Source organism: Peromyscus eremicus, chromosome 8a, assembly GCF_949786415.1.
Source record: "Peromyscus eremicus chromosome 8a, PerEre_H2_v1, whole genome shotgun sequence".
In the NCBI taxonomy this organism is placed as follows: domain Eukaryota; kingdom Metazoa; phylum Chordata; class Mammalia; order Rodentia; family Cricetidae; genus Peromyscus; species Peromyscus eremicus.
The window spans coordinates 54,205,701-54,217,843 of record NC_081423.1 but is presented as its reverse complement, the minus strand read 5'-3'; the positions used below and the strand labels follow the sequence as shown (position 1 = coordinate 54,217,843).

Here is a 12,143-nt window from a genome sequence, read left to right as displayed (position 1 = left end):
TAAGTACTAAAAAGGAGACACTATTTTGACTGCAGGAGTTAGGGGAATGTTTGCAGAGAACTGATGTCACATGGGCCTAACAGTCTCAAGCAGGATTAAATGAAGCGTCAGGAAGGGTGAGACCATTTTAGTCACAAGGGCATCCCAGACTAGAGTATACAAATAAGCACAGAAGCTGTTCAAAGTTCAGTCATTTGACATCTTCGTCGAGAGTGGTGAATTTGGGTAAAAAACAACAACAAATACTGAAGCTGGAAAATTGATGGAGCTACATTTCTAGGTCATGAGCATGGTGAGGTCTGTTCTTGAAGACAGGGAGGTTTCTGAGCAGAGTAGGACAGGGAGGGCTGGAGTGGTGTAAGTTTCTATCCAGTACACCCAGGTTTTGTTTGTTTGTTTGTTTTTCAATGTCAGTTTTGCCTTTTTGTTGTTGGTTTTTTTGTTTTATTTGGGTCTTGGGTTCACCCTTTGAGCCCAGAAAATGAGAGAAAAATGAGAACAAAGCTTAGGAAGGACGAGGTCAGAAAGGTAGAGAACACGACCATAAAAGAAGCTGTTAGGAGTATTGACAGTGGTAAGCAGCCAGGCGGGTGGTGCAGGTCTTTCATGGCAGCACTGGGGAGGCAGAGACAGGCAGAGTTTGTGAGTTTGAGGCCAGCCTGGTCTGTATAGTGAGTTCCAGAACCACGAAGGCTATGTGGAGAGACCCTGTCTCAAAAAAAAAAAAAAAGAATGTCAGGCGACAACAGTAGTTACCCAGTGATAATATAGCAGGTCAGGTTAGACTTTGGATTCATAGGTGATCTTTGCTAGAGTACTGTCAGTGGAGTGGGAAAAATGGAAACCAGGCTACATGTGTTGGTACATGCCATAATTTCAGCACACAGAAGGCTGACACAGCAGTTCTGAGTTTGAGGCTAGCCTGGGCTGTATAATGGGACCTTGTCCTTTTTTTTCTTCTTTTTTTTTAAGATTTATTTTTATTTCATGTGTGTAAGTGTTTTGCCTATATATATGTGTGTGTGTGCCATATGCATGCAGAGGCCAGAAGTGGGCATCACATTCCCTACAACTGGAGCTACTGACAGACATTCATAAGACACCATGTGGGTACTGGGCATCGAACCCAGGTCCTCTGCTGTGGTAGCCAATGCTCTTAACCACTGAACTATGTATCCAGCCCTTTGTCTCTGTTTTTTCTGATGGTAGTGACTACTGGGGATGGAACCTCTGATCTTAGCACTACCAATAGATCCCAGTCATGCTCCTGAACCTCACAGTATGACAGTCTACAGTGTCTTCAAAGGCACAGTGGCATTCTAGAATCCTAGCTCTGGAAGCTGTGACAGGAGGATCAAGAATTAAAGGCAACCTAGATTACATAGGACTTTGACTGGAAGGAAAAAACCAAACGAAGCAAAAATCTGGAATCCCTTCAGGCATTGCTGCTTTCCTTTCAAGGGAAAATTATCAGATCAGGAATTACTATTGCTGGGATGTGAGTGGGAAAATGAAAAATAAAGACCTTTATTTGAAGTTACAGTAGCTGAAGGAAGACAAAAATCAAAGAGTAGGGGACAACTGTCTTCCGTCGACATTTTCCTGATAATGTTTTCATTCTTCCGTTAGCCCTGGGAATATTGGAAAGCTGTTGGGACCATTGCCCATGCATCCTGCAGCTGAAGATAACTACGGTTACGATGCCTGTGCTGTGCTCTGTTTGCCCTGTGTTCCCAATATCTTAGTAATTGCAACGGAGTCAGGAATGCTGTACCACTGTGTTGTACTAGAGGGGGAAGAAGAAGACGATCAAACAGTAAGTGCCAAGCTAGCGCTGCTACATTTCACATATCCAACAGCGGGTGTATTCTATGGGCCAGTTTGATGTGAGAATAAGTGAAGCATAATTAAGAGTTCCAGTGGAAAGAGTTAAAAGAACATTGCCCAACTTACCAGTCCATGAAACTGTGTTTGTTTCTGATCTTGTTTCACACCCTGTGCCAGTAAATTGAATACTCCAAACAGAAGTCTGCTCTTGGGGCTGGAGAGATGGCTCAGTGTTAATGAGCACTGGCTGCTCTTCCAGAAGATCCAGGTTCAATTCCTAACACCCACATGGTGGCTCACAACTGTTTGTAACTCCAGTCCCAGGGGATCCAATGTCCTCTTCTGACCTCATGGACACCAGGTATGCAAGTGGTGCAGAGACAGACTTGCAGGTCAAACATCATATACATGATGAAAGAAAAGCTTGGACCATGCTTGTTTTTAAGTTTATTTTTTGATTTTCTTAAATTTATGTTTTAAAAAAAGACATATTGAGAAAACGGCACCTATCTGCTGGAACTGAAGTTACAGATGGTTGTTAGTTGTCATGTGGGTGCTAGGAACTGAACTTGGGTCGTCTGCAAGAGCAGCCAGTGCACTTAACCTCTGAGATATTTCTCTAACCCCTGTTCTTTTATTTTTGGACGGTGTTTTACTATGTGGCTGAGCCTGGCCTTGAACTTACACTATAGGCCAAGATGGTCTCTATCTAGAAATCCTCCTGCTTTGACTTTCCCAGCTAGTGCTGGGATTACAAGTGTGTGCCCAATTTCCTACACACTTATTAACACCACTGTTAATGGTGATTCTGGCCTCTGTATTCTTTTTTTATTTTAGTTTCTTGAGACAAGGTAGCCCTGCCTGTCTTGGAACTTGCTATGTAGACCAAGCTGGCCTAAAACTGACAGATCGGTCTGTCTCTGCCTCCTGCGTGCTGGGATTAAAGGTGTGCACCAGACTCAGCTTGACCTCTATATTCTAGTCCTCAGTAACAAAGGTAAAGACCTTTGTATCCCTGGGCTTGCTTTTCCCCAGGCTTCTGTTTTTGTTACGTTGTTTAAGGATAACAGGGGAGCTAGATGTTTAAGGATTGGGGTGGGGGGTAAAATTAACATTTGAAAGGGCTAAGTGACCCTGGTTTTTTGCTTCTGTATTTGTGTACCGTTTTTAATTCATATGAGAGGTTGAAATTTCAGTCCTTTTTCCCCCACTTTGTGTTTTTAACAGTCAGAAAAGTCCTGGGATCCCAGGGTTGACCTCATCCCTTCTCTGTATGTGTTTGAGTGTGTTGAATTAGAGCTTGCCTTGAAACTGGCATCTGGAGAGGATGATCCCTATGCTTCTGACTTTTCCTGTCCAATTAAACTGCACAGAGGTAGGTAAGGTATTCACTAAGTGCTGTTCTTTTATCCCATTGTATTTATACTAACTTAGCAATGACTGCCATGGAGTTTATTTGTGCGATCTCAGCTTTTGGAAAGTTATCACTGGATTCTTTTGGACTTTACTTACTACACAGCACATTCTTTCCAAGGCAGACTCAAGTTTTAACATACTCATCTTCATTGTGGGTCCACTTTATCATTGTATGTGGTGGTTGTATGTGTGTGTGTATCAAGTTTGGGTATCAGAGGACAGCTTTCTGGATGATTCTGTCCATTCTGGGGATCAGGCTTGTGTGGTGGGCACTTTACCCATTGAGCCACTCCACTGGTGCCACCCACATGTTTAATGATGACTTTTTCCTGATCCTAACAAAAGCTGATTTCATAGCCTGGCATAATGTATAACCTCAACACTCAGAAGCCTGAATCAAGAGTTTCAAGGCCATCTCAGACTATATAGTGAATTCAAAGCAGTATTCCTTATTTAATAAGCCTGCAAAGAAAATTCGCTGAGCATGCCTAGTCTTCTAAGCAATATAAACATTAAGTATAGGAACTTGATAGAAGCCGGGTGGTGGTGGCGCACACCTTTAATCCCAACACGCGGGAGGCAGAGGCAGGCGGATCTCTGTGAGTTCAAGGCCAGCCTGGGCTACAGAGTGAGTTCCAGGAAAAGCGCAAAGCTACAGAGAAACCCTGTCTCAAAAAACCACACACACACACACACACACAAAAAGTACTTGATAGATGAACACACACTGAGGTAAAGTGATATAAGATATTTGATTTCCTTATAAAGATACACGTGTCTTAGTTACTGTTGTATTACTGTGAAGAAACACCATGACCAAGGCAACTCTTATAAAAAGAAGCATTTAATTGTGGGCTTGCTTATGGTTCTGGAGGGTTCATCTGTTATCATTTTGGTAGGAAACAGACAGGCATGGCACTTTATACATAGAGGCTTTATTAGAGTGGCTTGTAGGCTGTGGTCCAGCTAGCTCAACAATGGCTGTATCCCAGTGGAAAGTCCAAAACCCAGTCCATGAGGCTGGAAGTCTCAGTTGGCCTTCAGTGTATGTCCCAAAGAAGTAGGCTGTAATGTCAGCGAGCAAGAGTGAAGGCAAGCAGGCAAAGAGTAAGAGCTTTCTTCCTTGCCCGATATACAGGCTGCCACAAAAGGTGTGGCCCAGATTCAAGGTAGGTTTTCCCACTTGAAATAATCCCATCAAGAAAAATCCCTCACAAGTGAACCCAGCTGCTTCAGCTTAGGTAATTCCAGTTGTAGTCAAATTGACAACCAAGAGTAGCCATTACTTTGCCACTTAGCATGTCTTTGGAAATCTTAATCACAAACATTTTTTTCTTGGTTCTTCTAATGAAAGTAATATTTCTCTTGTGAAACACATATCTGACTTGTTCTTATTGGTGCTTAAAGCATAATACAATCACTGAATTACCACTTAAGATTTTTATGGCAAAAGTAAAATGGCTTAAATGTTGGCCTTTAAAAAAAAAACTTTTCTGTTATATCTCAATATTAAAGATTTCTTTCTCTAGACTTTTAACATCCCAAATGGTTTGAAAGAATATTTTTAAGTCTTAAATTTATAATAAAAAAAAAGTTTCAATATTTTATTGTTCAGACAGAGGGATGATTTGACAGACAAGGTTTGGTTTGGCTTGAGAGACACAAGGTCTTGTGTAACCCAGGCTGGCCTAGAACTCACTATAGCCCAGGCTATGCAACTCACATTCCTGCCTGCCTGTATCTGCCGAATGCTAGGATTCCTCATGAGCTGCCCACTCAGCCTCTTGCTGTGTTATCTGAACAGGTCAGTGTGCAGCACAGCTGGCTTCCAACTGGGGTCCGCCTCCCTCTGCCTCCCTCCGCCTCCTCCCTCCGCCTCCTCCCTCCGCCTCCCTCCTCCTCCCTCCGCCTCCTCCCTCCGCCTCCCTCCTCCTCCCTCCGCCTCCCACCTCCTCCCTCCGCCTCCCTCCTCCTCCTCCCTCCTCCTCCCTCCACCTCCTCCCTCCTCCTCCCTCCACCTCCTCCCTCCGCCTCCCTCCTGTGGGCTGGGATTACAGGCTTGTACTGCCAGGCCCAGCACCTGTAAAGGGTTTTAAAAGTTATCAGAACTCCAGTATATACACCAGATAAAACATGACACCAACTTCACAAGATTAACTTAACTATGAAATCAGAATTTAACAAAAGCTTTAACTTAAGTGGTTATGAATTGTTGTTGCTATCTTATCAACTTTATTATATAATTTTTTTCTGTATTTTGTTTTAACTTTTTTTTCAAGGTGTGTGCACGTGTGTGCGCATGCACATACACATGTGCCAGAAGAGGTAGTTAGGTCTCCTGGAACTGGAGTTAAAAGGGATTGATTGTGAGCCACATAGTGTGAATGCTGGGAACCTCTGGAAGAGCAGTATATATTCTCAACTGATAACCTATTTTTCTAGTCCATTTTAATCTTTCAGAAAACTTTTTTTATTAGATTTATCCATTTTATTTTATGTGTATGGGTGTTTTGCCTGTGTGTATGTTTGTGCATCACATTCATGGAGACCAGAAGAGAGTATTTAACTCCCTTAGAACTGGAGTTCCATAAGGTTGTGAGCTACCCTCTGGGTGCTGGGAAATGAATGGGATGAAGAGCCACTGGTGCCCTTAACCTCTGAGCCACTTCTCTAGCCCCTCTTTTAGAAAAATCTTAATTGTGCTGGGGATGTGGCCAACAGTAAGTACTTGGTTAACATATACAAGGCTTTGGGTTCAATCCCTAGCATCACATAAACCAAGGTTGTGGCATGTGCCTGTAATCCCAGCCCTCTGGAAATAGAGACAGGAGGATCAGAAGTTAAAGGCCATTCTGAACCTCATAGCAAGTTTGAGGCCAGTCTAGGCTACATGAGACCCTGTCTAGAAAAGGGAAGACTGACAAGCTGAGAAGATAAGGATACTTGTCACCAAGCCTGACAATCTGAGTTGGATCCCCAGTACTTATATAATAGAGGAAGAGAAGTGACTTCTGAAAGGTGTCCTCTGTCTTCCACATGCATACCCTGGTATGTGCATACTACACACACACACACACACACACACACACACACACACACACACTTACTTGCATGCACACACTATAAATAAAATTTAAAAAGAGATCTTAAGCATAGAGATAACTATTTGTAAGAAGCAATAGGAAACCGAGAGAGTTGAACATGGTGGGGTGTAGTTGTAGTCGCAGCCACTCAGCAGGCTGAAGATAGATAGCTTCTAGGCTCAAAGGAGCTTATGTCTGTCTTTGCAACTGCTTATTGTTTCAAGATGGGACTGCACTGCGCAGCGTGTCAGTGGCTTCTGCAGTACCTGTGCTGTAGTAGTGCGGTACTTCAGCTCTGTACTCAGTAGATGTGTGCAAGCATAGGTTTTTACAACTACCCTGTTTTTCTTTCTTTTAATTATTTTTATCTTATGTGCATTGGTGTTTTGACTGCATGTTTGTCTATGTGAGGGTGTCGGATCTTGGAGTTACAGGCAGTTGTGAGCCGCCATGTGCTTGCTGGGACTTGAACTCAGGTCCTCTAGAAGAGCAGTCAGTGCTCTCTTAACCACTGAGCCATTTCTCCAACCCATTATTTTTTCTCCATTTTTTTTTTTAATCTTTAGAAATATACTACTATGGCAGGGGAGGTACGTGGTATGGGGGCACGGATGCCACAGTTCATGTATGGAAGTCCACTTTGGGGAGTCAGTCCTTTCTTTTTACTTTTCCTTGGGCTCTAGGAACTACTGAACTTGTTGCCAGGGTTGTATGGCAAACACTTTTCCCCCGGTACTTTCTGAGCCATGTTGCCAGCCCCAGAGCTACCATTTTTTTTTTTTTAATAAAGGAAGAATTCTTTAGTAATAGCATGTGCTAGTTCTGGCTAATGCACAAATGGGAACTGGCCTCGAACAGAAAATTCCCCTCAGCTTTCATAAATTCACACAATATTATACTTTGAACAGTGAAACATATTTTGCAGAAACAGTAACTCCAAGGTTTGGTTGTTTGGACAAATGGGGAAATCTACAGTGTAAACTACTGTCAAAAGTTCTCCCCACATAGACCAGGCCTGCTTTTCCTCGGCAGCTGTTAACCAGGATCATCCTCTCTAAACTGCCTATTAGAGGCAGTTTTACTTTTGTGCGACTTAGTGTCTTCTAAGTCAGTTTATAGGAAAATCCTTTTATCAGGTCAGTTCACGGCCTCCATTTCCTTCTTCCCCAGGGGTTGGCATGACAGGTTTGCACCATCACACATAGCCTGTGTCTTCCGCTCCGCTTCCACCTAGACATGCCTTTACTGTATTTCTACCTTTTATAAAACCACTGATGGGTACCTCTTTTATCTGTGACACTAAATTCAGTCTGGAACCATGAGGTGTTTTCTTAACTTGACCTTGGTCACAGAGTGTCCACAAGGGATGTGCTGGCTGACCTTCCCTTGACTTTGCTTGTTTCTCGGTGTCGCCTTTGGATTCTTCCCCTCCTCCTCCCACCTTTGCTCTGCCTTTCTCCTCTTTATGATGATTTCTGTTGACTGCTCTTTGTATTGTCCCCAATGTGTAACTAGTCTCTTTATGATGATTTCTGTTGACTGCTCTTTGTGTTGTCCCCAATGTGTAACTAGTCTCTTTATGATGATTTCTGTTGACTGCTCTTTGTGTTGTCCCCAATGTGTAACTAGTCTCTTTATGATGATTTCTGTTGACTGCTTTGTGTTGTCCCCAATGTGTAACTAGTCTCTTTATGATGATTTCTGTTGACTGCTCTTTGTGTTGTCCCCAATGTGTAACTAGTCTCTTTATGATGATTTCTGTTGACTGCTCTTTGTGTTGTCCCCAATGTGTAACTAGTCTCTTTTAGCAAGATTCCAAGTTTTTGATTGTGTCAAGTTGTCATCAGCATCAGCCTTTGGTTCATGATTGCTTCTCTTTTAGAGCATCTGATTCTTAGAGATTAAAACAAAAATTCTTAGCCCCACAGGATTTTATCCAAGAAAGGTCAGTCCCAGAGGTCAGAGGGCCTCAATGGGATCATGGCCATCTTGTGAGTCCTGAGCTGTAGGATCTTAAGACAGTATATGTAGAGTTCCATTCTCAACCACCCTTACTTTGAACAACTTGAAATAAATGTGAAAAGGATGAATGGTTTACCTGACAGGAAATATTTTTAGAAAATTACATTTGGGGCCAGGGATGGTGTGGTGCACAACTTTAATCCTCGCACAGGGAGAGGAAGGTAGATCTGTGAGTTTGAGGCCAGCCTGGCCTACATACTGAGTGTTAGGCCAGCCTGGCCTACATACTGAGTGTTAGGCCAGCCTGGCCTACATACTGAGAGTTAGGCCAGCCTGGCCTACATACTGAGTGTTAGGCCAGCCTGGCCTACATACTGAGAGTTAGGCCAGCCTGGCCTACATACTGAGTGTTAGGCCAGCCTGGCCTACATACTGAGTGTTAGGCCAGCCTGGCCTACATACTGAGTTAGGCCAGCCAGGGCTTCATAATGAGATACTATCTCAAAAGAAGTATGAAAAGAAAATAATATATAGATTGTGTCTGTTGTTTTTAATACTTGTCACTTTGAAAATGGAATTCAGATTTAAAACTTTCAAGTCCCTGACAACAGTGAAGATCCTGTAGACAGCAGTTCCATCACCGTGTGTGTGTAGGCTACTGGGTAAATTCTTCAGTTTCCCAGTAGCTACCTTTATCTTTGATGGTCCCACTTGCAGATCCCAAGTGTCCTTCGAGATACCACTGTACCCATGAAGCTGGTGTGCACAGTGTTGGGCTGACTTGGATTCATAAACTTCACAAGTTTCTTGGATCAGGTGAGTTTACTAATACTGTGTATTTCCCAGTAGTTTTCAGAGGCTCTGACAGAGGTAGTTTGGAGAAGAAAAAAAATAGAATCAGTGGAACTAAACATTCTTTGGAAGGATCATCATCAGAACTGATAAACATTTAGCTAGACAGACCAACTACTAAAACAGAGAAACTAAAATTATTATAGTTAGGAAACAAAGGTAGATTATTGTTAGGCTTACAGAAATTTAAAATCATATGGGAAGAGAGAACATGGCAGTCAGAAGGCCTAGATGAGATGGAGAGACGTCAGAACTGACTGGAGTAGGAAAGGGAGGGGGGATGGAGAGGTAGACTACTTGCCTAAGACCTTTTAAAATACAGATTCCTCATGAGCTTCTCCCAAAAAAACAGCACTTCTTACCTCAACCTGTGATACCAGAGCCAAACAAAATACACAAACTAGAGGCAAATATGTCTGACAGATATAGACACAAAAAGATTAAGTAACTATAGTAATTTTAGTTTTTCTGTTTATTCCAGAAATGGAGGGTTTCTTTAACATCCAACATTGTAATGTGTTAACATACAGAATACAAGGGAAAAGCCATATATATGTTCTTCTCAGATATAAAAAAACTTTAAGAATATTTAACATATTTTCATGTTAAAAACATTCAAAAAAGCTGGGATATAGCTCAGTGGTAGCTCATTTGCCAAGACCTTGATTATGATCCTCCGTACTACTTAAAAATCATTGACAAACTAGTCTTAGAAAGGAATTTTCTCAAAACAATAAAGAACACTTATGAAAACCCGACAGCTAACACCATAGTTAATGACAGACTAAATGTTTTATCTTTTTTTAAAATATATTTATATTTTTTTAGAATCTCATACATGCATACAGTGTATTTTGTTCATATTCACCACACATACACACACACATCTTCCCCTAACTCCTCTCAGATCCACATCTCAAGCCCCAACCCCCGCCCCAACTTCATGTCCCCCCCCTTTTTTTTTTTTTTTTTTTAATAACCTATATCCAAATAGGGTTGCCTACTTTCTCATGTGTATGGGACCATATATTAAGACAAGCTGTCCGGGCGGTGGTAGTGCATGCCTTTAATCCCAGCACTTGGGAGGCAGAGCCAGGTGGATCTCTGTGAGTTTGAGGCCAGCCTGGCCTACAGAGTGGGATCCAGGACAAGCACCAAAACTACACAGAGAAGCCCTGTCTCGAAAAAATAAAAAAATAAAAAAAAAATCAAGCTCACCACACCCTATGAAAACTGCCTCACCCTCTTCAGCAGCCAGCAGCTCTCAATAACTCCTCAGCTGGGGTCTATTTGAGAACAATACCCTCTGTGAGAATCAGTGGCTTGAAACAAGAACTTAATTGCATTTAACAGATGACAGCATTTTAACTTGCAGTTTTGTCTAAGCCCCAGTTAATTTCTGTAATACATTCCTTTGTAGATGAAGAAGATAAGGACAGTTTACAGGAACTTGCTGCAGAGCAGAAATGCTTTGTAGAGCACATTCTTTGTACAAAGCCATTGCCATGCAGGTAAGGACTTTCTCTGTGTACCCAGAAAATAATTGTTTTGGTAATTCTGACTTCACTTGTAAAACTATCATAATTATCAGGTATTTATCCTAAGCTTTCTTGTGCTTCAGAGTCATCCTATTTCCTATGTCCTCCAACTCCAGCTTTCCATCTTCTCTTAGCTAATGTTTATTTTCTTATCAAATTACTCCTTCAAAGATGGTTCTCTTAATTCCCCAGTCTAATTCTGGGCTCTTCTGTTGTCTTTGTACCCCACCCCACCCCACCCCACCCAACCCCCACAACTCTACGCGTGCACACACACACACACACTATGATTGCAGTCTCTGTCTTTTTATTAGGATTCTCTGTTGGTTTTGTGACTGCTTACTCAGTATAGAAGAGTACCTAGTAGATATTCAGTAAATGGTTGATAAGTAAAGAGGGGTCCATAGAATGAGTCCCAGGTCTCTTGTCTGGGTAAATGAATAGATGTAGTACCCTTTGGAAAACCCACATGTAGAAGAGCAGATTTGGGAAGATGCTGATGTCCCTCTAGAACACCTTAAGTAGAAGAGCCTAATAGGCAATTGTGTGTATGGGTCTGGAGTAGTAAAAGTGTCAGCGTTGGAACTGTTATTCTGAAACGTCACCCAGGAAAAGGTCCGGAGTCAGATAAGGAGTCCTGAGAGAAGCAAGCAACACATGATTGTGAGCAGTGAGTGGAGCAGCAGATCCCGGGAAGGAAACTTAAGAAAGGGGTTCAGAGAATGGAGGGAACCCAGAGTGGAGGTGTGATGAATATCAAGGAGAAGCTATTTGCAAGAGGACACAGTAGCATTGGATAAGCACTGACGGGCAATAGACTGTAAAGACTGGGCGATGTACTGGAGGGATTGAGGGATGACAGTAAACTATACCAGGCTGAAAAGTGAACAGGGAACTGTATATTAGTCTTACTTGGCTAGAGATGGCTCTGAAGTTAAGAGCGCTGGGCTGCTATTGCAGAAGACCCAGGTTCAATTCCCAGCACCCACATGGCAGTGTACAACTATCTGTAACTCAAGCTACTGGCAATATGATGCCTTCTTCTGGCCTCTGCCAGCACTAGGCACATACTTGTTATACAGACATACATGGAGGCAAAACCCCCATACACATAAAATAACTGTTTAAAATGAAGTCAAGGCAAAGACATGACAGTATGAAAATAGGACTAGTGATTACCTATGAAGAAGGATGGCTGTGATCAGAGACAGATATGCAGGGTCCTGTGGCTGCTCTGCCTCCTCCCTTCCTTATTTCTTCATTGAACTGAGGGCCTTGTGCATGCTAGGGAAACCTTCTGTCCCTGAGCTGTAGCCTCAGTTTTGCATTTTAGTTATTGGCCCGGTACTGGTTTCATGGTCTAAATGCACATCTTTATATATGGATTACATACTGATAACTGTATAGTTCACTGAGATATATAGACTTTTGATTAATTATAGTGTGTGATGGTTATTTGCAAGGT

The 12,143-nt window shown here is 42.3% G+C and overlaps 1 protein-coding gene across 1 annotated transcript in view; it reads left to right on the top strand.

The window, feature by feature from the left end:
• The window catches only part of Nup88 (nucleoporin 88), a 29,520-nt gene that overhangs the window by 11,292 nt on the left and 6,085 nt on the right, over positions 1–12,143 (top strand). Inside the window, exons 6-9 of the mRNA XM_059271095.1 lie at positions 1,630–1,816; positions 3,055–3,202; positions 9,006–9,104; positions 10,561–10,651. Coding sequence (XP_059127078.1) covers positions 1,630–1,816; positions 3,055–3,202; positions 9,006–9,104; positions 10,561–10,651 — 525 coding nt within the window. The remainder of the gene's footprint in view (positions 1–1,629; positions 1,817–3,054; positions 3,203–9,005; positions 9,105–10,560; positions 10,652–12,143) is intronic.